This window comes from Mangifera indica, chromosome 12, assembly GCF_011075055.1.
Source record: "Mangifera indica cultivar Alphonso chromosome 12, CATAS_Mindica_2.1, whole genome shotgun sequence".
NCBI lineage: Eukaryota > Viridiplantae > Streptophyta > Magnoliopsida > Sapindales > Anacardiaceae > Mangifera > Mangifera indica.
In genome coordinates, this window is record NC_058148.1 from 4,130,220 (window position 1) to 4,157,458 (window position 27,239).

The window sequence follows — 27,239 nt, forward strand, 5'->3', positions numbered from 1 at the left end:
AATAATGAAAAACTTAACATTATCAAAAGTGTAAAGTGACAAACACCATATAACCATTCAACCAACAAACCAAATATGCAGAAATCAATCGTATTTCAATAAAACACCCAGAGAAATTCAAATTATATCCTAGTTTAAGAAGAACAAGTACTTTGACCAAGATTTGCTGAATATTTGGAGTATATTGGATTTCATGTAGGTATAGGATTCGATCAACTGCAAAACTTATTTGTTTGTGTCTATTCCTCTTACTACAACCTTTGTGTTGTTGCCTACATATATCCAATTCATTTTATTCAGAATTCGATAAAAATCTACTAAAAATCATCTATCATGAACTACTTGGTCGGTGGCTTCAGAGTCCATAATCCACGTAGGATAATACTTAGTTAATATCATAGTACTAGAAAATCAAAGTTTCATCACTTGATTTTAAACAAGATTATCATTTTCATCTCTGTTCATTCACAGGCGATATAATTCTTGTTGCTTTTATTACAACTACTCATCTTGTTTTCATCTCTTCTTCTAGTACTTTTGCCACTCTTCTCATTTCAATTCCTTGTTCTTATTCTTTGAGCATTAAACGATCTTCTTCCTATATTAGGACTTGAGCCACTCACTTTTAAAAGTTGATTCTGTAACGTATGCATGAGTATTAAATTCAGCTACCTTAAGGGTGCTTGTCCTCCAATTTTATATGGCTAGAATAATTAACAAAAGTCCTTCTTTACTCATTGTGGGTCATATGTACCTTTATACACTCCCACTATCGAGAAGAAATCGTTTTTCTAAATGAACCTCATGTGCAAATATCAGGTTACGCGTAGCTGACTTTAGTTTCATAATTAGATTTGACATTCAATCAAATTCAAAAATCAACTGTCTTTAGTTGGGGACCACAGTTCCTCCAAACTTTTCAACTAAAACCAGACTTACGACATATGTAATTGAACTTTCATGGTACTTATATACCAGATCAATAATCATGAAACTAATCAAGATATCACACGAAGTGGATCTTACTTCTTACATGCGTGGTGTGCATCCACATCACGTTTGTGTAAGACACTAATTAGGTTTCTATCCCTTAGTCAGCCACAACTAAATCTTAACCTGATTTACAACCTCTAAAGCCTTTTGCTCACCTAGGATATTGTGCATTTCAAATGCCACATGGTTTAATTCTCTCTATTCAGTATCATTCTCATTCAAATCAGTCATCATTTTCTAAGATGTTATAGTTAACTAGATCACAGAGACATCTATCTGACACAAAGCTATCAATGTAATCAAATACATATCAATTGTCATAATTATGTATTAAAATTTTAAAATATCTCACATAAGACACAAAATCGAAAGCTCACTATGTTCCCAATCATCTCCCATGACACAAATGCTTGATATTTTAAACTTTAATCTAATTGCGCCAATATTAATTCTCGATGAGAATTTCATTAAATTCTACCAATCTCAGAATTCCCACACTTAACAAATATATATGATACAATGAATGCATCATCTATTTTGACTAGGACCATTTCATCAACCCGTATCGATCTTTGAGTCACTTTATCCATGATAAAGTCTCTATTACATTTGCGTTAGGTTAAATACCTCGCATTACGTTAGTTTTGGGAATAACGATAAAATAATGAATATTCTATTGTACATTACTAAGCGTCGCTCTATAGCAAGCTGTAATGAATCCACTCAGTCCTAAAAGGTTTCAAATTCTTGTCCCGAATAAGATCATTGATTACAGGGATCATATTTCACGCATGGATATTTTCTCTTTCTCAAATAAGAGAATTCAATAGGATATTGTTAGTTTCTACATGCAACGTGATGGTCCCTAATCAATAAACTTGCATGAAGTAGAAACATGTATCCCAAAACACCATTATGTGTTTTTGAGAGTCGGAATAAGATATTACATATTCTTATACGCCGTAAGACCCATGGAACACATCTCATTTACCGATCCAAGTACTACATAACTTCCAAAGGACTAGAAAACAAGTTTCACGTGTCAATACACTTAGAAAGTAGGTGTTTATTTGTGGAAATAAGCTCATAAGCTCCTTCACGTGCCAAGTAGACACCGCACGCGCCTCCACGCGCAATATAAGTATCTACACGCGCCTTCACGCGTCAGGAATGACTCAGAAACGCTGTCACGCGTCAGAAATGGGTCACCACGCATGGTCAAATGTTGACCGTTGATTGGTCAACTATTTGACCATTGACCGGTCAACAGTTGATCGGGTTATCCATGGGTTTGGATCCGGGTTGGGTGACCCGTTTGACTAAATAGGTTAACCCGTTGACCAGTTCGGGTCTTGACCAACCCGTTGACCTCCAGTTCGGGTAATCTGGTTTTCCCAACCCGTTTTTGATCTGAAATTACCCGATGAACCCTAATCTTGTTGTCCGACTAATTGGCCATTTTTCGATGATTTTTCGACGACAAGACCATAGGGCTTTTGTATTCCAGTCTATGCGAAGTCCAATCGTTCCAAGTTTCGGTGCCGATGGCGCCGGAATCCATTGAAACAGCGAGCAAGAAAGACACACCTTGGGTCTCAAATTTGGGTCTATTTCGATCGATTTCGACATTAATTCGAGTCGATTTTCAATTTAAAATATGTAATATCATTCCTAGCATTCATCCAACATGTTTCCGAACACTAATTTCATGCAATTTTGGTTGAATTAAATTCATCCCCAAAAACAAAATTTTAAACAAATTTCCATATTCAGATTCTAATTCGCATAATACACGCAATACCATTCACAGAAAACATAACAAATATGTATCCTAGGCTCTGATACCAATGTTAGAAACAATTAAACATGTTAGGATCATAATCTGTGAAATATGTAAATACGAATTTACGTACCTATTTTTGTTTTCGATGAAGCGTCTTCGAATTCTACGCAAGGTGTTGACGTTAGTCTGTTTCCACGACGCCATTTGCCCACGTACTGATTTCCATTTAGGAGACTAATTTACTGTGTATTAGTTTTGGCAGGAGAGAAAAGTTCTCTGTAAAAATAGCATTCTCTCATCACATCACCACACTTCATCACCCTGCTTTGGGAGGCAGTTAGGACTTTATATAAAGTTCAACTGCAAATAATAACCGCCAATAATCGCTAATAACTGCCCTTTGGTAGTTAATCAAATCGGGTCGAGTCGACCCATCATGGGTGGGCTCAGATCCAATAATTAGCATATTTAAGAAGTATAAAATATTTTTGGTTTCTAACAAGGCAAAGTGTTAATTTGTGTATGTTGTTGATAGTAGATTGGGTAATTTAGAAAAAAAATTAAAATGTTAAAAATGCTCAAAAAAAAAAAAACAATTTGACTATTTTGAGTCCATTTAGATTGTATAAAAGGTTGGCTTGAATGTTGTACAAGTGATGTTAGAGTGGAAATTTTTTTATAAGATTTGATCAAATTGAAATGATATAGATTACCCAAATTGCTTAATCTAATAGTAGATTATTTTCAAATAAATGTTGGAATGTTTTACCTTTATATGTTTATGGTATATAATCTTGTTGAGGATCATGATTTTTGAAAACTATGTAATTTGAATTAAAATTAATGGTGTAGTTCTTCAAATCGAATTTGTCAAGCTATAAAAGGATTAAAATTAAATTTCGCTTGTTTACCAACCAAAGCAGTGTTAATGGTAAAGATATTGGTGTGGTGCATGATCTGATTATAATAATAATAATAATAATTTGTTATTAATGTTATAAATTTAATTTAACAAATATGAAATAAAAGAAAGCAAGGGAGAATTGTAGTAAAGCATATGAAGAATAATTGAAGAGAGGAAGGATTGAGAGAGAGCCTTTATATATATGAACCGGATAAAGAGAAGAGAAGAGAAAATTATGTGTATAAAATGAAGTGAGGAGGGGGGCTATTTATACAAATCTTGGCCGCCCCTCCTGACAAGCACATAGCATTTTCAAAGCAAATTTTCCAAGGCCATTAATGCATTCACATTATAAAATGGCCAAAGTCAAAATCATGTGGTGGAAAAATCCACCATGCATAACATTCCCCCTTGGATTTCCATCAATTACAGATAATTATATGAACTTTGCTAAGGAAAAATCCAGTGGGATAAAAACCAAAGCAAAGGAACATAATTATTAAATGTCCTGTAAGTTGGTGTTGGACGTGCTTAAACTGCCTCATTAAAAACCTTACTAGGAAAACCCAGTGGGACAAAACCTAGTGAAGGAAAAAAGAGTACAATACACCTTTTTGTCTAGTATTTGATAAACTTCAAAATTTTGCTTGATGAATGCTCCCCCTGATGAACGCTCCCCCTCTTTGTAGTAGGATTAACTTGGTTGCTTGTTGGGCTGTCTTATACCGATGTTATACACTAACTTCTCAAATGTTGATGTCGGTAATGTCTTAGTGAACAAATCTGCAAGATTCTCACTACATCTTATTTGCTTGACATCAATTTTTTTACTCTGCTGGAACTCATGAGTGTAAAAGAACTTCGGTGAGATATGTTTGGTTTTGTCTCATTTGATGTACCCACCTCTAATTTGGGCTATACATGCTACATTGTCTTCATATAAGATGGAAGAAGTGTCTGATGTAGAAGGAAAACTACATACATTCCGGATATGATAGATGATAGACCGTAACCATATACATTCTTGGTAGGCTTCATGGAGAGCTAAAATTTTTGAATGATTTGAAGAAGTTGCAACCAATGTCTGCTTGGTGGAGTGTCATGATATAGTTGTATCATTATAAGTAAAAACATATCCCGTTTGTGAACGGGCCTTATAGGAGTCAGAAAGATAACCAACATCTGCATATCCAACAAAACTAGGATTTTTAGGGGATTTGACAGAATAAAATAATCTCAAATCTCTAGTTCCATATAGTTAACGGAGTATATGTTTGATTCCGTTCCAGTGGCGACGGGTTGGTGCAAAGCTAAGTCGGACCAATAAATTAACTGCGAGGGATATATCTGGTCTCGTGCGTGGGCTAAATATAATAAAGCTCTAATGGCATTAAGATATGGTACTTCAAGACCAAGTATCTTTTCATCTTCTTCTTTAGGATGAAATGGATCCTTTTTTGGATCAAGAGACTGAACAACCATTGGGGTACTCAAAGGATAAATCTTATCCATATTAAAATGTTTTAAAAATTTTTCAATATACGCTGATTGATGGATAAGTATTCCATTTGAATTGTGCTCGATCTACAGGCCGAGACAATATTTTGTTTTCCCTAAATTCTTCATTTCAAATTCTTTTTTCAGATATTCACTGAGGCGATTGTACCACATACGTCCAGATTGTTTTAATCCGTACAATGATCATTGTAATTTAATTGAGTACAAGCCTCTTGAATTGACATTTTTTGCTTCAGGCAATTTGTATCATTCAGGGAGTTTTATATAAATTTCAGTATCTAAATTTTCATACAAATAAGCTGTAACTACATCCATTAGATGTATATCCAGTCCTTCAGAGACTGTTAAACTGATTAAATATCTGAATGTGATTATATCTATTATAGGTGAGTGTGGATTTTTTAATTATCTTAGGATCATCATGATTAATATTTGTTTGATTATTTGCCTTTCTTTTTCGAGGCACAGTGTCCTTTGATCCAACAGGTCTACCACGCTTCTGACGTAAGATAGATTGATTAGTCACGATTCGAATAGACTGTTCAACAGTCACATTGATTCTTGCTGATGCATTAGCAGCTAGAACATATGATCTTATCACTTTTTTCGTATCAACAAATGCATTAGACATTTGATTGACAATGATTTGTAATCGCCCTATCCTTTGCACTTCAGTTTTACTTTGGGATGTGCGAGGATCTAAATGAGACATGGTAGATACATACCAAGTAAGTTCATGCCTAACTTCAGGAGGCATTTTCTTTTCCCTTAAAGACGAGAAAGTTGTTTTATCAAAGTGATAATCTGTAAATCGTGCAGTAAAAAGATCACCTGTTAATGGTTCCAGGTACCTGATAATGGATGGTGAATTATATCCAACATATATTCCCAAACAACATTGGGGTCCCATTTTTGTGCGTTAAGGAGACGTAATAGGGACATATACAACACAACCAAATATTCTCAAATGAGACATGTTAGGTTGGTAACCAAGGACCAATTGTAGGAGAGAATATTGATGATAAGAGGAAGGTCGCAAGCGAATTAACGCTGCAACATGTAATATAGCATGTCCCCACATAGAAGTAGGTAATAGACTTTTTAATAATAAAGTAAGTGCAATTACCTGGAGTCGTTTGATAAGAGACTCCGCTAATCCATTCTGTATGTGGACATACGGGACTGGATGTTCAACCTCAATCCCAATAGAAATGTAATAATCGTCAAATATTTTGGATGTGTATTCACCAGCATTATCTAGCCGTATTGACTTGATCAAATAATCTGTAAAATGTGCTTTTAATTTGATAATTTGTGCTAACAGTTTAGCAAATGCAACATTTCAAGTAGGCAATAAACAAACATGAGACCATCGTGTAGATGCATAAATTAAGACCATAAAATAACAAAATAACCCACTTAGTGGATGAATAGGTCCATAGATATCCCCTTGAATCCTTTGTAGGAATGATGGGGATTCACCTCCAATTTTGAAGAGGAATGGTCTTATTACTAATTTGCCTTGAGAACAGGCAGTGCAGAATTGTTCACTGGACAATAAAATTTTATGATTCTGTAATGTATGTCCATGTGAATTTTCAATAATCCTACGCATCATTGTAGATCCTGGGTGGCTTAAACGATCATGTCAAAGCATAAATGTTTTTGGAGCAATGAACTTCTGGTTCGATACTGCGTAGGTTTCAATTGCCTTTATGATTGTATAATACAATCCAAATGATAAAGCAGACAATTTTTCTAGTATAAGCCTTCTTCCGGAGACATTACTAGTTATACAGATGAATTCTGTACCATTTTCACTTATGTTTTCAAGATGATAACCATTTTTTCTTATATCTTTAAAACTTAGTAGATTTCTTCTGGATCTACTTGAATATAATGCATCATTGATGCTTAATTTGGTCCCATTGTTTAACATAATTGTGGGTCTTTCAGAGCCTTCTATCAGATCAATTGATCATGATATGGTATTTACTTTAGCTTCAATTAACGCTAAAGTTAAGAAAAATTTCTTTTCCTTAAGAATTGTGTACGTTGTTGCACTATCCATCAAATACATATCTCCTACATCAGCTTTTGAAGTCAACGCTTCAATTTTGGAGTCCATTTCCTTTCATTTAAAAATTACGTTAGTTATAACATACACAAAATATCGAAAGGAAAAGAATATGATACTGAAAGACAAAATAATATTTATGACTCCAAAATATATATGATGGACTTATAAAAATCTTAGGCATCCTTGTCACTATTCAAGTGACCCATATTGTTATTCTTTGAAAGAGGATTTGAAACATCAAGAATCATTAGATCGACAGGATCTAACTTAATAAAAATTTAATTCTTATGGGTGTTTAATATAGATCCACCCAATGTTTGTGTGTACTACAGGTACACCACCAATGACATTTATAACTGCACTTATTATTTTGTGGTTTACTCTGCATTATAATTTACTTCGTCTTAGTCTTGGTCCATTTCTGTTGGTATGACTGAGATTTCTATTATTTCTCACATCCATGATAATTATCTATTAGTTGCGTTCACTTCAGGGAACGATGTAATACTTATGAGGTAAGTTACTCGTACTCATGATAACTACTTATGGTAGTTGCGTTCACTTCAGGGAACGATATTGCTACTACAGGAGTATAAAATAAAATGTGGGGAATATTTTATCTTCCACATTCAGGAAAAGATTTTGAATATTACAGAGTTATACTAAATATAGGGTCATTGGGAATATTATTGAATCTGATGTTCAAATCTATCTTTCAAATTTCTCCACAAATTTAATAGATTTATCATTATATTCATATTTCGGCTTGCAATCCTTCAGGGATATGATGCCAAAAGATAATAGCCTTGTATTTGTCCTTCTGGGACATTTTATTTAGTTAGTTTTTCAAAACTCACAAATTCTAGGTGGAGACTCATGCAAAAAGCCCATTTAATATTATCCATCCAATTTTAGGAATTTCAGGTTCAATTATTGTCATATTTACAAAACTTTTGGTTTTGTAGACAATATATATGAGTTAATCTTTGAAACTTCAGGTTCAAATATTATCTCATATTTACAAAATAGCTTATTTTGTAGGAGAAATATTGGGATTAATTTTGGAAGGTTTAGGTCCATATATTATCCCATATCTACAAAACTTCTAGTTTTGTAATTAGTATTCAGAATATTATAATACGTATTTTGATTATATTTTGGACTTCAAGTCCATATTTTTCACACTTTATGCAAACTTCAAGTTGCAAAGGTGATATCATTATTCTAAAATAAAGACTTTGATGAAACTTGAGACTTTCGGCCTATATAGATGTTTTCTCATGATTTTACAAACTTCAAGTTGTAAATCATAAAACTTAGGACTTCAGGCCATATATATATTATCACGATTTTACAAGCTTCAGGTTGTAAATCGGATATAAATATCATAATAAAAATAAAAATTCAGATAAATAAATATTGAAATAACTAAAGATGCAAATAAATAAATATTCAAATAAATAGAATACAATAAAAATAAATATTTAAATAATATCAGGACTTCTGATCCAGATTCTTGGTTTTGTAAGCTTCAGGTTACAAATAATATTTATGACTTCATGTCACAAATTTATAATTTCGTAAACATTGGGTTACGAATGATATTCATAATTTCAGATCTAGATTCATGATATTCAGGATTGCAGGTCCAGATTCATAATTTTGTAAACTTCAAGTTACAAATAGGATTCAGAACTTTGGGTCCAGACTTATGATATTTCAGACTTCGGGTCTAAATTCATAATTTTGTAAACTTCAAGTTACAAATAATATTTAGGACTTCAGGTCCAGATTCAAGAGTTTCAAGACTTCAGGTCTAGATTTACAATTTTGTAAACTCGGGTTGCAAATAGAGTACAATTATAATGAAAAATTAAATAGAAGCATAACAAAAATTAAAAGATAATTGGGATATCACAACTGGGATATCTGCATTTAGCATAATGACATAATGAAAAGATATAATATACCTAAGCTGATAGTGCTGATAACGTGTTATAAATTTAATTTAACAAATATGAAATAAAAGAAAGCAAGGGAGAATTGTAGTAAAGCATATGAAGAATAATTGAAGAGAGGAAGGATTGAGAGAGAGCCTTTATATATATGAACTGGATAAAGAGAAGAGAAGAGAAAATTGTGTGTATAAAATGAAGTGAGGAGGGGGGCTATTTATACAAATCTTGGCCGCCCTTCCTGACAAGCATATAGCATTTTCAAAGCAAATTTTCCAAGGCCATTAATGCATTCACAAAATGGCCAAAGTTAAAATCATGTGGTGGAAAAATCCACCATGCATAACAATTAAAACATATATATATATATATATATATATATATATATTTAAACTGTGTGCAAAACCACTATAAAACAAAGGATGACATGTCAAAAAGGGTAAGGTAGGGTAGAAAAAATGGGTCTTCTATTTGCCTCATGTCGCTGTCAATTGATTCGCACGCGTTTGCCAAGTAGTATTACTCGCCTTACATTACAAACTACAAAAACAATATAACTTTGTGGACCGACTTAATATATAAGAAACTGACTAATATAAGGAAAATTAATTAAAATAAGCAAAAATTTGTCTGTTTATATGTTTTTAGATCAACATAAAAAAGTTTCACCAAACTAAGCAAACACTAATTTTTTTACCCTTTTTACCCTTATGTTGAAAAACCAAGTAAAATCGAAAGTGAAACACTTTGAAAGTTACTTTTGCCAAAAACGGAAAAGAGAAGGCCAAAATCAAAAATCTAAAAATACAGAATAAGAATCACCGGTGAAATAATCTTTATCAATCTGGTATAAATAATCTATTGTGGGTGTGGTTTAATGTTAGGATGTTATTGATTGGATAGAAAAAAATATTTTTTCTGAGAATGTGCGTCGGTTTATGGTGGTTACATTGGTAGCTAGGGATTTTACAGTGAAATCCTAAATATGTCGAATTATGTATATGGATGTTTTTGAATATTTCGAATGGTACAAAATGATGTAGTTTCGATGTTAATGGACATCCATATACATAATAAAAATCCCTAGCCACCATCGTAACTACCATAAACCGACGCACATTCTCAGAAAAAATATTTTTACTTGGTTTTTCAACATAAGGGTAAAAAGGGTTAAAAAATTAGTGTTTGCTTAATTTGGTGAAACTTTTTTATGTTGGCCTAAAAACGTATAAACGGATAAATTTTCGCTTATTTTAATTAATTTCCCCTAATATAATTATAGGAGATATAATAGGCCAACGGATTACTTTTACCCAAATTTTAGCACAATATGAAAAATATTTTTGTAGTAGTTCAAAAATTTATATATTTATTTATAAATTAATTTTTATTGAATACAAGTGTAAAATAATTATTTTAAAATTAAATTCTAAAATTTTAAAAATCTATATTATTTTTTTTCTTAGTTCAAAAAACTAATAATTTTTTCTTAGGATTAAGTTTTAAAAAGTTATCATTTCCCCCTTAAGGTTTGAAAATTGTTTTCTACAAACTAATTTAGCGAACGAATGGTGGCCACATGATATAAAAACTAAATTTATATTATTTTAAAAATAATATTATGTATATAACAAATAATATATAATATTATGTGATTAAATAAATAATAATTAAAAAATAAAATAATATTAAATTATATAATGATATATTTTTATTTATATTCAAAGTTATGTATAGCTTTATTGTTATTTTAATAACATAAAATGTGTTATATATATATATATTATATTTATTTTCTGTCATGTTGTGTGATGGTGCTATTGATTCAGGTGCACATGACTAAAGCAAATTGCACAATTTTTTGTGTCAATTTTATAAAATTTTTGTTAAATTATTAATTTTAATAATTAAAAGATATTTTTATTCATTTACAAAACATATACTGTAAATATAATATCAGTTATGCCACAAAATAGATATACGTGTTTCAGGTGGGATTTTGGCCAAATTATACTCTTATTTTGACCATTATTTTACCATGAAGTATAATCTAATTGAATCGTATTGATATAAATGTGTTGCAAATCTCATTATTATAGATATGAATTAGAGTTAAATCATCTCATCTTAGATATGATATAACTAGAATTTCATTTGGTTAGATTATCATAAACCTTTCCATCACCAAGAATTTTTAATTCTTAAAATTACAATAAATTAAGGATGAAAAAAATATAATATATAAATCTTAGTATGCAAACTATTATTCAATTTAATCAAATATTAGAGAGATAACAAATGTTGGTTTGATTCTAATAATTTTTTATTATAAAAATGAAAAATTATTGTAAAGATAAATTACTTAAAAGATTGAGTATAAATTATTATTATATTTGATAAAAAAATTAATAAATATAAATAATTATTATATTTGATTAGATATAATAAAAAATATTAAAATATTATTTTATTTAAATATCTTAGGTATAATTATTCTAAAATGTTTTACAAATTACTTGTTATATTATTTAAAAATGTGAGTATTTTTATGTTAAAAATTAATAAGTAATGATAAATTTGTAATAAAATTAAGATTATACCTTATATTATCTGTTTTATCAGCATTAGAAATATAATATTACTAAAATTTTAACAAAATAAGATTAATAATAAAATATAAATTTTCAAAATAGTATTTGAAATCCTTAATTTAACATTTATTAAAGATTATTTTCACTTTTTCAGAACCAATGCAAGCTTACCATTATTCATTAACAAAATTTGAGGATAAATGAAAAACCTATTTTGGTTGGAAGATGACATTCAACCTAATAATAACAATATATATCTAACTACTTACCCATCTTGTCACAAAACCTTTTAAAACATCTTTGAATTAAAAAAAGAGGCCAAAGGACTATTTCTCATCCAAATTGAAAAATCTCAAATAACTAATAATCCTTCGGGAGGGGGAGGGGGGATAAATAGGATTATTTAAACATATAACATAAATATAATACATAAAGTAAAGAAAGTAAAAAAATGAAATGCTCAAGATTTATTGTGGTTTGAAGTTTTTTCTTCTAAGCCTCCTACGTCACCTACTTGAAATTTCACTCATAAAGATAGCGTCTCTTTACAATAGTTCTTCATGATTTTGCCTATGTACATTAGTTCTCCAAGATTGTGCCTACCACAATAATTTATCCGAGATTTCACCCAAGATTGTTTGAATATAGAAAAATAAATGTGAATGCCTCTATAAGGTTGATATAAGAAAGTGAGCACAAGTGTATCTCTCAAGAAATTAAGTTATAAACTTTGGAGAGAAATTAGAGAAAAAATGCGTATTAGATTTTACATTAGCAATGTCTAGCCTATTCCCCATTAAAGAGTCTTTAATTTATAGTCTTGGATGACTAGAATAGCTTATATGATCGTTGGTTGGGAGAATATATCTGTTGAGCATTGAACCAACAATTTTTATGAAAAAACTATGAGACACACGAGCATGTGTCTAAGGCACATGGGCATGTATTCTACTTTTTAGGCTTGATCAATCTTTGGTCAAAGCTCCCAAAGGCTTGAGGGACGACAGTCCCTAATTCTAAGATAGATATCCTACCTTGCATCTTTAAAATTCTAGAATGTTTTAGACATGAAAGGATGGGCAAGGGACAGGCAGAGGGATAGGTGTCCTTAATACACGAGCATGTGTTTTAAGGCACATGGGCGTGTATTTGATTTGATTATATTGACTTTTGCCTAAAATTACACGAGGAAGGATAAAAGAACACTTTTCCTTGAGTTTTGTCTTTCTACACAGGCATGTATTCATATGCGTGGGCGTGTATTTGGTTTGACCATATTTACTTTTGTCGAAAACTTCACAGGAAGGATACACAACCACTTTTCCTTGTGTTTTGGCTCGATACATGAATGTGTAGTCATGATGCATGGGCATGCATGTCTTGTTTCTACAATTTTCAATTTGTATCCACTTTGTAATGTTTTTCGCACATTACTTAAATAATGTTAGATATTCGAACTTGCAATTTTAGCATCATTAAAACATCTAGGGGTTCAACAATCTTTTTCTTTTTGATTGATGATAAAAACCAAATTTAAATAAAAAAAATATGCAATTAAAAATACTCCCCCTAACATTATCATAAATTTCCACATTTTGCTCAAGCATGAAAAATGCAAAATCAAATTTAATTTTTAACGAGTATTCAAACCATTTCTCCCCATTTTTTGACATTAATAAAAAATTAATAATAAATTTAAGCTCAGGATTCATTTGAATTCCAATTTAAGGAAATCAATTGCAATTAATCAATTTTATTTAATCTTTTCATTAACCATTTAGAGCAACCTATTTATAAAGTCATCCAATTAACCATTTCAAGTTAAAAGGAAATTTCAAAAACCAAATCATTTCATCAACAAACTTAACAATAATTCATTATCATTTAAAACAAACCAATCTCTCCCCCTTAATCAATGACTATATACTTTCCCTTACTTTAACACATTATAACAAACATGATTACCAAGTTTTGGTGTTAAAAACAAGTTCATTCAGTAAGATTTTAAAAAAAAATTTGGCATTGTGTCTCCTATATTTTTGATAATTTTTTTTTTCAAACAAAAATTACACTTCAATATAATCCATTCAATCCACCCAAACTTCTTTCGGAACACCGAACTTCCATTCATCTCAACCAATCAACTCAATTTCAATCCATAAAATATAACATTTTGCAAATAATCAATCAATGTCCATTGTCAATAAATTTATCGTCTCATGGCAATATACTTCAAAGTACATAATTTAAACTCAAACCATCATTAAGATGATCAATATAAATATTTAAAGAAAAAGTCAAAGGCATCATCAATTTATCTATGTCAACTAGGTATTGATACGTAATTTCAAAATTGATACCTAGAATCTATGTTATCCACAACCATAAACATGTTAAATAACAAAATAAATATAAAAGTAAGTTTGAGTACTAAAAATGAATCATGATCCTAAAAAAAATGTTATGATATACAATTAATAAGATCAAAATGAGATGCATGAAAGGATGTCATGGCTGAGGTGGTGGAAAATCATCTCGAAATGCTTGATTCCCAAGAGAGACTTGCAATTTTTGTATGAATGCTTTGTCACTTTCCTCAAGAGAGACTTGCAATTTTATCGCGATGAAAATGACAATCATCTCGAACTGGATCTCCACTTTTTTATCTCCAATTTCAACAATCTTATGAATTAACCATTTTCCTGAATCTAGTTGTCTCCCGTCCATTACGACCTTTAATAAAACCAAATCTTGCACAGATACATGTCCACTGGTGTTTTTTCTTGCATTCAATATGTATGGTAACATCCAGTATATAATTCTTATTATCAGACGGTTGAATCCTATTGATTTTTTCATATTTGCATAACATGGCTTGACACCACCCAAATCATGCCACAAATTTTTTTTGCATCATTATCCATAGGCATCGATAAAGAACTATAAAATTCATACACCTAATCTTTATAAACATCCAAATGCATGAGAAATAAATTTTTCTATCTCATCCTTCTAATTATCTCTATTAATTCATCTCCAACACCAATTTCATTCATAATATTCATATCAAAGCAATGACCATTAAAGATACCTTTTGTTTGAACTTCCTAAAGCTTACACCGTTGATCTAGATCTTTCATGATAATCTCGAAACTATTTTTGTATGCCTGTGGTTGAACAATGGATTTTCTTCTTGGTAACATGTTCACCTTTTCATATTTTGAGGGAAATGGAGCAATCTGGATAGGAATAAAGTGAACCGATGCTTTTAGACTAATTACTGATGAAGATTGATGCTCATGGTGGTCAGAAATACTAAGTCTGATGTCAACTTGCTCAGAGAATGAAGAAACACATGAGATGTTGGGTGAAGATAAAGACCCAATGACGTCTAGCTTTGATTCGAAGAAGAATGAGGATGATAGTGGCCAAAGATGAGTTTATCAGCATTGATTTGATTGAAAAAGGTTTGCTAAAGTTGGTTTACGGTGGCGGCACATGATGGCTACGATTTTAAGGTGAGTGAAAATGAAAAAAAAGAAATAGATTACATGGTAATGTGTTTTGCTTAGTACCAAAAGTACATGAGCGTGTATTTGCTTAAAACTAGAAAATTAAAAAGTACCAAAAGTACACAAGTTTGTACTTCTGATGCATGGTTATATGTTTCAAATTTTAATTATTGTGTATAATAAAATTTGATAGTTATAAATAATTATTGTGTATAATAAAATAATATTAGTAAATTATTTTATTTAAATACTCTTGTGTATAATTATTTTAAAATATTTTCTATATTACTTGTTCTATTAATTAAAAATGAAGTTATTTTTGTCTAAAAAAATTAATAAATAAGAATATAATTATAATAAAATTAAGATTACCTTGATAATTTTTTAATACTAAAGGTGAAGATAGTAATCAAATTATTACTTATATTATCTATTACGATAATAAAAAATTATTATAATTTTTTATTATTAATAAAAAATAAATTATTAAAACAATCTTTATGCACTATAACCAAATGCGCCCACAGGTCTTTAACAATATCTAAAGAATGTTATGACTGTTATGCATGGTGGATTTTTCCACCCCATATTTTTTACTTTGGCCAAAAGAGAATGGGAAGACATTAAATGCCTTAGAAACTTAGCTTGGAAGAAACCATTTTTATTGGCTGGAGGGGCGGCAAATTTTCTATAAATACCCCCCTCCTCTCCTCATGAAAATCATTCACTTCTTTGCTTTCTTCTTGCTTCTTCTTGCTTCTTTCTTCCATTTGTCGTGGCTTTGGCTTAATAAAATCATAATTCTCATTTTTGCAATTCAATCACTTTGTCATTTATTCCATTATTTTATAACACGTTATCAGCACGATCAACTCAGGTATATTATATCTTTCCATTATACCGTTATGCTGCTTATATATTATAAATATGGATATCCTAGTTGTGATATCCCAATTATCTTTTAATTTCTGTTATGCTTCTATTTAATTTTTCCATTATAATTGTACAATATTTGCAACCCGAAGTTTGCAAAATTGTAAATCTGAACCTGAAGTCTTGAAACTCTTAAATCTAAATCTGAAGTCTGGAATATCATAAATTTGGATCCGAAGTCCTGAATATTATTTGTAACCTGAAGTTTACAAAATTATGAATTTAGACCTGAAGTCTAGAATATCATAAATCTGAACCTGAAATTCTGAATCTTATTTGTAACTTGAAGTTTACAAAATTATGAATCTGGACTTGCAGTCCTGAACATCATGAATCTGGATCTGAAATCCTGAATATCATTCGTAATCCGAAGTTTACGAAATCATAATTTAGACCTGAAGTCATAAATATCATTTGTAACTTGAAGTTTACAAAAACCAAGAATCTGGACCAGAAGTCCTGATATTATTTAAATATTTATTTATTTGCATATTTAGTTATTTGTATCTTTATTTATTTGAATCTCTATTTTTATTTATATCCGATTTACAACCTGAAGCTTGTAAAATCGTGTGAATATATATATATATGGGCCCGAAGTCCCAAAGTTTTACGATTTACAACTTGAAGTTTGTAAAATCATGAGAATACATATATATGGGCCGGAAGTCTCAAGTTTCATCAAAGTCTTTATTTTAGAATAATGATATCACCTTTGCAACCTGAAGTTTGCATAAAGTGTGAAAAATATGGACTTGAAGTTCAAAATATAATCAGAATACGTATTATAATAATCTGAATACTAATTACAAAACTAGAAGTTTTGTAAATATGAGATAATATATGGACCTGGAGCTTCCAAAATTAATCCCAATATTTCTCCTACAAAACCAGAAGTTTTGTAAATATGACAATAATTGAACCTGAAGTTCCTAAAATTGGATGGATAATATTAAATGGGCTTTTTGCATGAGTCTCCACCTAGAATTTATAAGCCTTGAAAAACTAACTAAATAAAATGTCCCAGAAGGACAAATACAAAGCTATTATTTTTCGGCGTTATATCCCTGAAGGGTTGCAAGCCGAAATATGAATATAATGATAAATCCATTAAATTTGTGAAGAAATTTGAAAGATAGATTTGAACATCAGATTCAATAATACTCCCAATGACTCTATATTTAATATAACTCTATAATATTCAGAATCTTTTCTTGAATGTGAAAGATAAAATATTTCCCACATTTTATTTTATGCTCCTATAGTAGCAATATCGGAAAAGAAACTTCTGAATTAATATTTTCTTGTTATATATCGTTCTCTGAAGTGAACGCAACTATCAGAAGTAGTTATATGGATGTGAGAAATAATAGAAATCTCAGTCATACCACCAGAAGTGGACCAAGACTGAGACGAAGTAAATTATAATGCAGGGTAAACCACAAAATAATAAGTGTGGTTATAAATGTCATTGGTAGTGTACCTGTAGTACACACAAACATTGGGTGGATCTATATTAAACACCCATAAGAATTAAATTTTTGATAAGTTAGATCCTGTCGATCTAATAATTCTTGATGTTTCAAATCTTCTTTCAAAGAATAACAGCATAGTGACAAAGATGCCCAAGATTTTTATAAGTCCATCATATATATTTTGGAGTCATAAATATTATTTTCTCTTTCAGTATCATGTTCTCTTCCTTTCAATATTTTGTGTACGTTATAACTAACGTAATTTTTGAATGAAAGGAAATGAACTCCAAAATTGAAGTGTTGACTTCAAAAGCTAATGTGGGAGACATGTTTTTGGTGGACAGTGCAACAACGCATACAATTCTTAAGGAAAAGAAATTTCTCTTAACTTTAGCATTGATCGAAGCTAAAGTAAATACCATATCAAGATCAATTGATCTGATAGAAGGCTCCGGAAGAGCCACAATTATGTTAAACAATGAGACCAAATTAAGCATCAATGATGCATTATATTCAAGTAGATCTAGAAGAAATCTACTGAGTTTTAAAGATATAAGAAAAAATTGTTATCATCTTGAAACCATGAGTGAAAATGGTGCATAATTCATCTATATAACTAGTAATGCCTCCGAAAGAAGGCTTATATTAGAAAAATTGTCTGCTTTATCATTTGGATTATATTATACAATCATAAAGGCAATTGAAACCTACGCAGTACCGAACCAGAAGTTCGTTGATCCAAAAGCATTTATACTTTGGCATGATTGTTTAGGCCACCCAGGATCTACAATGATGTGTAGGATTATTGAAAATTCACATGGACATACATTACAGAATCATAAAATTTTATTGTCCAGTGAACAATTCTGCACCGCCTGTTCTCAAGGCAAATTAGTAATAAGACCATCCCCTCCAAAATTGGAGGTGAATCCCCATAATTCCTGCAAAGGATTCAAGGGGATATATATGGACCCATTCATCCACCAAGTGGGTCATTTTGTTATTTTATGGTCTTAATTGATGCATCTGCACGATGGTCTCATGTTTGCTTATTGCCTACTCGAAATGTTGCATTTGCTAAACTGTTAGCACAAATTATCAAATTAAAGACACATTTCACAGATTATTCGATCAAATCAATACGACTAGATAATACTGGTGAATTTACATCCAAAACATTTGATGATTATTGCATGTCTATGGGAATTAAGGTTGAACATCCAATGTCGCATGTCCACACACAGAATGGATTAGCTGAATCTCTTATCAAATGACTCCAGGTAATTGCACGCACTTTATTACTGAAAAGTCAATTACTTACTTCTATATGGGGATATGCTATATTACATGCTGCAGCGTTAATTCGCTTGCGACATTCTTCTTATCATCAATATTCTCCCCTACAATTGGTCCTTGGTAACCAACCTAATGTATCTCATTTGAGAATATTTGGTTGTGTTGTCTATGTCCCTATTACGTCTCCTCAACGCACAAAAATGAGACCCCAACATTGCTTGGGAATATATGTTGGATATAATTCACCATCCATTATCAGGTAACTGGAACCATTAACAAGTGATCTTTTTACTGCACGATTTACAGATTGTTACTTTGATGAGACAACTTTCCCGTCTTTAGAGGAAAAGAAAATGCCTCTTAAAGTTAGGCATGAACTTACTTGGTATGTACCTACCATGTCTCATTTAGATCCTCACACCTCCTAAAGTGAAACTGAAGTGCAAAGGATAGTGCGATTACAAATTATTGCCAACCAAATGCCTAATACATTTGTAGATACGGCAAAAGTGACAAGATCACATGTTCCAGCTGCTAATGCACTAACAAGAATCAATGTGACTGCTGAACAATCCATTTGAGCCGTGACTGATCCATCTACCTCACACCAGAAGCGTGGTAGACCTGTTGGATCAAAGGACACTGTTCCTCGAAAAAGAAAGGCAAATAATCAAACAAATATTCCTCCAGAAGAGGTTATAGTCCCTGAAGAGACTCAAGCCCCTAAAGTGGCATAAGCCCCTGAAGTGGTACAGAATCCTGAAGAACAGGAAAATGAGAATATTGAAATATCTTTAAATTATGTTCATGCACAAGAAATGTGGAATCGTGAAACAATTATAGTTGATGATATATTCTCATTTGCAGTAGTTACTGAAATTCTAAATGATGATGATTTTGAGCCACGTACTATGGCTGAGTGCAAACAAAGACATGATTGGCCTAAATGGGAAGAAACAATTCAAGCAGAATTAACTTCTCTAGCAAAACATCAAGTGTTTGGGCCTGTAGTTCCAACACCTTAAAACGTACAACCCGTTGGATATAAATGGGTATTTGTGAGAAAAAGAAATGAGAAAAATGAAATTGCTAGATATAAAGCTAGGCTTGTAGCCCAAGGCTTTTTCCAAAGGCCCGGTATAGACTTTAATGAAACATATGCACCTGTGATAGATATAATCACATCCAGATATTTAATCAGCTTAACAGTCTCTGAAGGACTAGATATGTGTCTAATGGATGTAGTTACTACTTATTTGTATGAAAATTTAGATACTGAAATTTATATGAAACTCCCTGAAGGATACAAATTGCCTGAAGCAAAAAGGGTCAAATCAAGAGGCTTGTATTCAATTAAATTACAACGACCATTGTACAAATTAAAACAATCCGGATGTATGTGATACAATCGCCTCAGTGAATATTTGAAAAAAGAGGGCTATGTGAATGACCCTATATGCCCATGTGTCTTTATCAGAAGGTCAAAATCAGGATTTGCTATTGTAGCAGTTTATGTTGATGACATGAATTTAATTGGGACTCTTGAAGAGCTCTCAAAAACTGCTGAATATTTGAAAAAAGAATTTGAAATGAAGGATTTGGGGAAAACAAAATATTATCTCGGCCTGCAGATCGAGCACAATTCAAATGAAATACTTATCCATCAATCAGCGTATATTGAAAAATTATTAAAATGCTTTAATATGGATAAGACTTATCCTTTGGGCACCCCAATGGTTGTTCGGTCTCTTGATCCAAAAAATGATCCATTTCGTCCTAAAGAAGAAGATGAAAAGATACTTGGTCCTGAAGTACCATATCTTAATGCTATTGGAGCTTTATTATATTTGGCCCAATGCACAAGACCGGATATATCGTTCGCAGTTAATTTATTTGCCTAATTTAACTCTGCACCAACCCGTCACCACTGGAATGGAATCAAACATATACTCTGTTACCTATATGGAACTAGAGATTTGAGATTATTCTATTCTGTTAAATCTCCTAAAAATTCTAGTTTGGTTGGATATACAGATGTTGGTTATCTTTCTGACCCCCATAAGGCCCGTTCACAAACATGATATGTTTTTACTTATAATGACATAACAATATCATGGCGCTCCACCAAGCAGACCTTGGTTGCAACTTCTTCAAATCATTCAGAAATTTTAGCTCTCCATGAAGCCAGCCGAGAATGTATATGGTTATGATCTGTCATCCATCATATTCAGAATGCATGTAGTCTTCCTTCTACAACAGACACTCCTTCCACATTATATGAAGACAATGCAACATGTATAGCCCAAATTAGAGGTGGGTACATCAAAGGAGACTGAACCAAACATATCTCACTGAAGTTCTTTTACACTCATGAGCTCCAGCAAAGTAAAAAGATTGATGTCAAGCAAATCAGATCCAGTGAAAATCTTACAGATTTGTTTACTAAGACACTACTGACATCAACATTTGAGAAGTTAGTGTATAACATCGGTATGCGGCAACTCAACAAGCAACCAAGTTAATCTTACTACAAAGAAGGGGAGCGTTTATCAGGGGGAGCATTCCTCAGGTAAAATTTGAAAGTTTAGCCAATATTGGACAAAAGGTGCCCTGTACTCTTTTTTCCTTCACTAGGTTTTGTCCCACTAGGTTTTCCTAGTAAGGTTTTTAATGAGGCAGTTTAAGCACGTCCAACGCCAACTTACAGGATATTAAATAATTATGTTCCTTTGCTTTGGTTTTTTATCCCACTGGGTTTTTCCTTAACAAAGTTAATATAATTATCTGTAAGTAGTGGAAATCCAAGGGGGAGTGTTATGCATGGTGGATTTTTCCACCCCATCTTTTTTACTTTGGCCTAAAGAGAATGGGAAGACATTAAATGCCTTAGAAACTTAGCTTGGAAGAAACCATTTTTATTGGCTGGAGGGGCGGCAAATTTCTATAAATACCCCCCTCCTCTCCTCATGAAAATCATTCACTTCTTTGCTTTCTTCTTGCTTCTTCTTGCTTCTTCTTGCTTCTTTCTACCTTTTGCCGTGGCTTTGGCTTAATAAAAGCATAATTCTCATTTTTGTAATTCAATCACTTTGTCATTTATTCTATTATTTTATAACAATGACATCAATTTTTGCTTGGAAGTAGTTTTATAGGCCTTCATAAAAATATAAGACTTTTCTATGACGCCAACTGTGCGTAGCAATAGCCGGATGCTTTAAAATATATGTATAAAACTTTACAGCGCCTACACGTTCGTGCATAACAATATCCCCAACCGGTAATTGAATTGTGTCAAGCACCTATTTTTAAGTATATAAAATAAGCATATATAATAATATATTATATATAAAAATAATAATATAAATAATTATTATATTTAATATGTTATTATATGATTCAATATTATTTTATATTTAATTTAAAATTATTTAATTATTTGATGATATATATTAAATATGCGATAAAACTATGTATACCAATTTTTTATACACAATTTGTGTACATAGATGAGGTGTTATCATGTGATTGAATGTTTCTTTATCATATGATGACATATCACTGTATACATGAATTGTGTACCAAAAATGGGTACACATAGTACTGCTCTTAAATATGTGTATTACTCATATTTTCTCTTTGTAAATTATTGAATTTAAAGTAAATTAATTTGACTTTTAAATTGAACTAAATTTAAGCTGACACATATTTAAAAAGTTAATATACATTTTACTGCATTAACGTGGTGGCGCCACTAATAAGTTCATGCAAGAGGTCTACCATTATGCAATTTTGACGTCAATAGACCCTCCTATTCTCACATTTCAAACCCCAGGATCGGCAGAATCTTACCTTTTTAAGTGATAGAAAATTTCAAGTGCAAACTTTGACAAGAGTTCGTCTTTTCAACGAAAAACAGCTTGGTAATTGGAATTATTGTGTAGGACAGTTTGATTGATATACATTAATTCATTACATTCCTGGATGGTGTTGCTTTCTTCATTACATTCTATCAGATACATTTATCTTCCAAATCATTTTCTTCTTTTTCTTTGCTTTACTTTATCTTCACTATCACATTTTCTTCTTTTCCTTCATTTTCCTTAGATGAGATATCTGCATCACCCATATTACTAATGATGTTGTGGTTAGTATTACAAGTTTGGTCATTGTTTGAGTTTATAACAACCTCAACCTCAACTGATTCAGATTCTCCAAAGTCTTTAAATGGTACTAATTGAGTTGCTTTCTTCATCTCCTTTCCCTTACCCCATAACACCGAGTAAAGTCCACACACAATCAACGTCGCACCAAGTATGCTGAAACAACAAACAAAATTTCTTAAATTTTACCATATATTTTTAAAGGGGTCTTACATCTTAGAAAATAAAATAATTTGATTTTTACCTGCCCAAGTGTAGCTTCTCATCAAGTATTAAAGAACCAATAAAAGCTACGAACACAAGCAATAGAGGACTAAAAATAGTCGCATATAGAGGCCCCCTCATTCGCACACACCATGATAGCAGAGTCACCATTAAACCAGAAGCCACCATTCCCTGTCACACAAATTACCAGTTAATATAATAAAAAAACTTTTACATTCACAGTAACTTGATTATGACTAAAAATAGAGTGAATGCAATTAAAGTTGTTTTATTAATGAAAACTTACTGAGTATGTTACGGTCAGTAACTTAATATCCCAACCCAACTTCCACTGGCTCCAGTCTTTTTCTCTGCATAGGGCAAAAACAATAGCTTGGATTGCTCCCATCACACACATTAATGCCGTGCTTGAATATTGACATGGGTATTCTTCACTCATCTTAGTCTGCAAAATTTAAATAAGTATCTTCTGTAAAACATTCATGCTTGTAATTAACAGTGTTGTTAAGAGAACTATTTGATTAGAGCATGATTAATAACCTGAATAATCAACCACGAGGCATAGGAAAGACAACTGGCAATTGCCAACAGGAAGCCAATGAGACGCTTATGAGGTTCTGCGTGCAGAGATGTGAGATGTGAATTACCATCATAATGTAGAATGTTCACATTTGTTGAGAAAATATTAATCTCTTTTCCTTTGTAAAATGTGAGAAGCATTGCTCCACTTATTCCCAACAATGTTCCCAACACTTTTGCCTTCCCGGCCTTTGTTTGTATTCTCAATCTCTCTAGTCTGTAATCATCAATATCAATATCAATATCAATATTAATTCGTTTACATACAAAATCAATAAATAAATAAATTATTATTATAGTTTTAACCTAAAAGCAACGGCCAACATGAAGGTGATTGCCGGAATGAGATTAAACATAGCTGAAATAAAAGTTACAGATGTTAGGGCCATGCTCTCCAAGTACAAATTTTGAGCTAATGATCCCCTGCAATTCAAGTAATATAAAGAGTTAATAATAACTATCTTTTAATCTTATTAAATTAAAATTTTTTTACTTAATTTTATAAATATACAATATTATTTTATAAACAGCTAAGTTACAGATATTTTTTACTGTTTTTGACGTGTGTTTAATATAGAAAATTTTAAAATATATATATATATTTGGATATATGCAATAATGCATGCATGCATTTATACACTTACCCGAATAGCCCACATAGAAATGCTTGAAATAGTATCTTCCAATTCAATTTCGGTCTGCTTTTCCTGAAAAATTAAAAAATAATAATTAAAACAAGCGTATTACATTTCAAATTATCCTATAAAATCTTAACTTTTTAACTTCTTCATTTTAAAATGGTTTTTTTTCCTTTAAAAATTTTTAAAGCAAGTTGTCTGGTGAGTTCTCTTCTCGTGGCTTCAATGATATTATTATTGAAAGTTCCAAACAGAAATAGAGAGACGCTTCGTTTTCTCTTGGAAGTTTCAAACAAAAATTAGAACTTGCTAGAGCGCTAGAAGATACCATTATGGTGATAACACTGACCAGAAAAACCACAGCAACAATGAAAGACCAAGAATGTTTAGAGAATATAAAAGAATTTTAATTCAAATTTTTTATATCTGAAAAAAGAAAGAACTGAAAGAGAGGATATCTAATAAGGAAAAGAGACAAACATTTCAACAAAGAAAGCAAGAGGGATCATGAAAGCCGCAGCGAAAATGAATCGATAAGCAACAATTACACTCAAACTCATTCCTTGATTGGCCGCCAATTTGTAGAGCACATTTACACCGGCAAAGGCCACCTGAACAACCACCATCATCATCGCTGGCTTTAAACCATGAATGAAATCATAAATCTGACCCATAATTCTAAATGTCTTTCTCTTCTGGTTTTGCTTTTATGGTGTATGATAAAATCGAAAGGATGGTGAGAATAATTGATGAATGCAAGGGCACTGAGTCTGAGTTAGTTTTTATAGTGAAAGGTAGGGTTACACTTTTGTGAATTACGTCACCTCATACGCAGCCCGAAAGAGTGCGGGAGGCAGCAAGGCGCACATGTTGATGCGGGAGTAGACCTGACAATTGGTGCTATAAAATTGTGTTTATATCGTGCCATTTTATGTTTTATATTGAAGGCTTAAACTCTAACTCGATCAACAATATAATCATGTCAAAACTTTTCAATACTAGACCAAAGTAAAATATTTTTGTATTAACCCGATTTGATCCGAATCAATCTAAATTATATAATTAGTAAAATCATTTCAAAATACAAAATATAACAATATGATTTATTATGACAACATACACTTTATTAAATGTTAAAAAATAACATAATTTATTACAAAATAATACATAAAAAGATAATTTAACATAAAATGATATTTTTTTAAACAAAATTAGTCTATTTCAAGTTAATACTAATTTTGTTCTTTGTCTTTATATAATCATTGTAAGGATAAAAAAATATAATATCGTAGTCAATAATCTAAATAAGTCTACAACTTAAATTTCAAAATAATGTAATTAATGACAAATGAAATTAATAACTACTTGTCAAATATTTAAGAAATATAATTTCTAATCCATATGATAAATGTAATTGATATAAATATTAAAACCAATAACAAATATAAAAATATAACACACCAAATATAATAAGTTCAAATTAGTAATACTTATAACACACAAAAGAAAAAAAACTCAAATAAATTAAAAATAGTTTTTTACAAATATATTAAAAAGAGTTGTTAAATTATAATGAATGTTTTTGAGTAATATAAATTTGGTGTTTAAAGATGCAGCGTTGATTTCTTTATTGATTCAGAGAATAAAGATTTTATAGATTAAAACATTTTCATAAAATTAAAAAATAAAGGATATTAAAAATTTTTTACTGTCATGGCGATATGTAATATTTTATATAAAATTTTTTGGTAATTCAAATCAATTCGAATTAATTTTATATCAATCTGAATTGACTCAATTTTTTGAAAGCCTATCCTAAGTTGATCCGAATTATTTTTAGTATAAAAAAATAATCTTAATATAATTTCTTTTTTATCAAATTAATGAATCACGTCAAATTTTGCAGGTCTATTTGCAAGCGCCAAGTGCAAGTGGAAGAGGCGTCTCTGCATTTATACTTTATTGGGTAGCTCCCTTTTTATTGAATACACTCTACAAGGACTTGAAGAAAAAAGGTAAGTCGGCTGGCTGCTGACTTTTGCCTTCGTCACTGCCTATGTGTAATACCTGGCACGTCATCAAAGCATGCTTACTTTCCAAATTCAAGTCCGAAATATTTTCATCCGTTTTTCAGATCAGTCATAATTTTGTTTATTCTCTATTTATTAATTATATGAAAAAAAATTAGGTTAATGTCCATGTTTCATTATCACAAAATTTAGTTTGAATTAATTTAATATTATTCTAAATTAAATTAGGTCATATTCAAATTAATATGAAAGAAACTCCAATTACTCTCATTTGACTTACAAATATTATTTTAGTAAAATTAATTAGGGGTGGATTGAAGATATATGAAAAGACAAGTATAAACAATAGTTTATTCTTACATGTTGCTTATAGTATTATCTTCATGAAGTTATACTTATGTGGGTTTTTTTTAATTTTTATTTTCAAATAGTAAGAGTAAGATTTGTTTATTAAGATTATTAGCATATTTAAGAAGTATAAAATATTTTTGGTTTCTAACAAGGCAAAGTGTTAAGCTGTGTATGTTGTTGATAGTAGATTGGGTAATTTAGAAAAAAAAAAATTAA

General features: G+C 31.0%; 1 protein-coding gene across 1 annotated transcript; it reads right to left on the bottom strand.

The window, feature by feature from the left end:
- Nucleotides 1–23,022: 23,022 nt before the first annotated feature.
- Nucleotides 23,023–25,382, bottom strand: LOC123193765 (WAT1-related protein At1g25270-like). The gene is made up of 7 exons (XM_044606853.1): nucleotides 25,123–25,382; nucleotides 24,649–24,711; nucleotides 24,311–24,427; nucleotides 23,966–24,221; nucleotides 23,712–23,870; nucleotides 23,445–23,596; nucleotides 23,023–23,356 (listed from the first exon to the last, which is right to left on the bottom strand). Exons 1-7 carry the CDS (start codon nucleotides 25,314–25,316, stop codon nucleotides 23,095–23,097), a joined length of 1,203 nt encoding a protein of 400 aa, XP_044462788.1. The 5' UTR covers nucleotides 25,317–25,382; the 3' UTR covers nucleotides 23,023–23,094.
- Nucleotides 25,383–27,239: the final 1,857 nt, after the last annotated feature.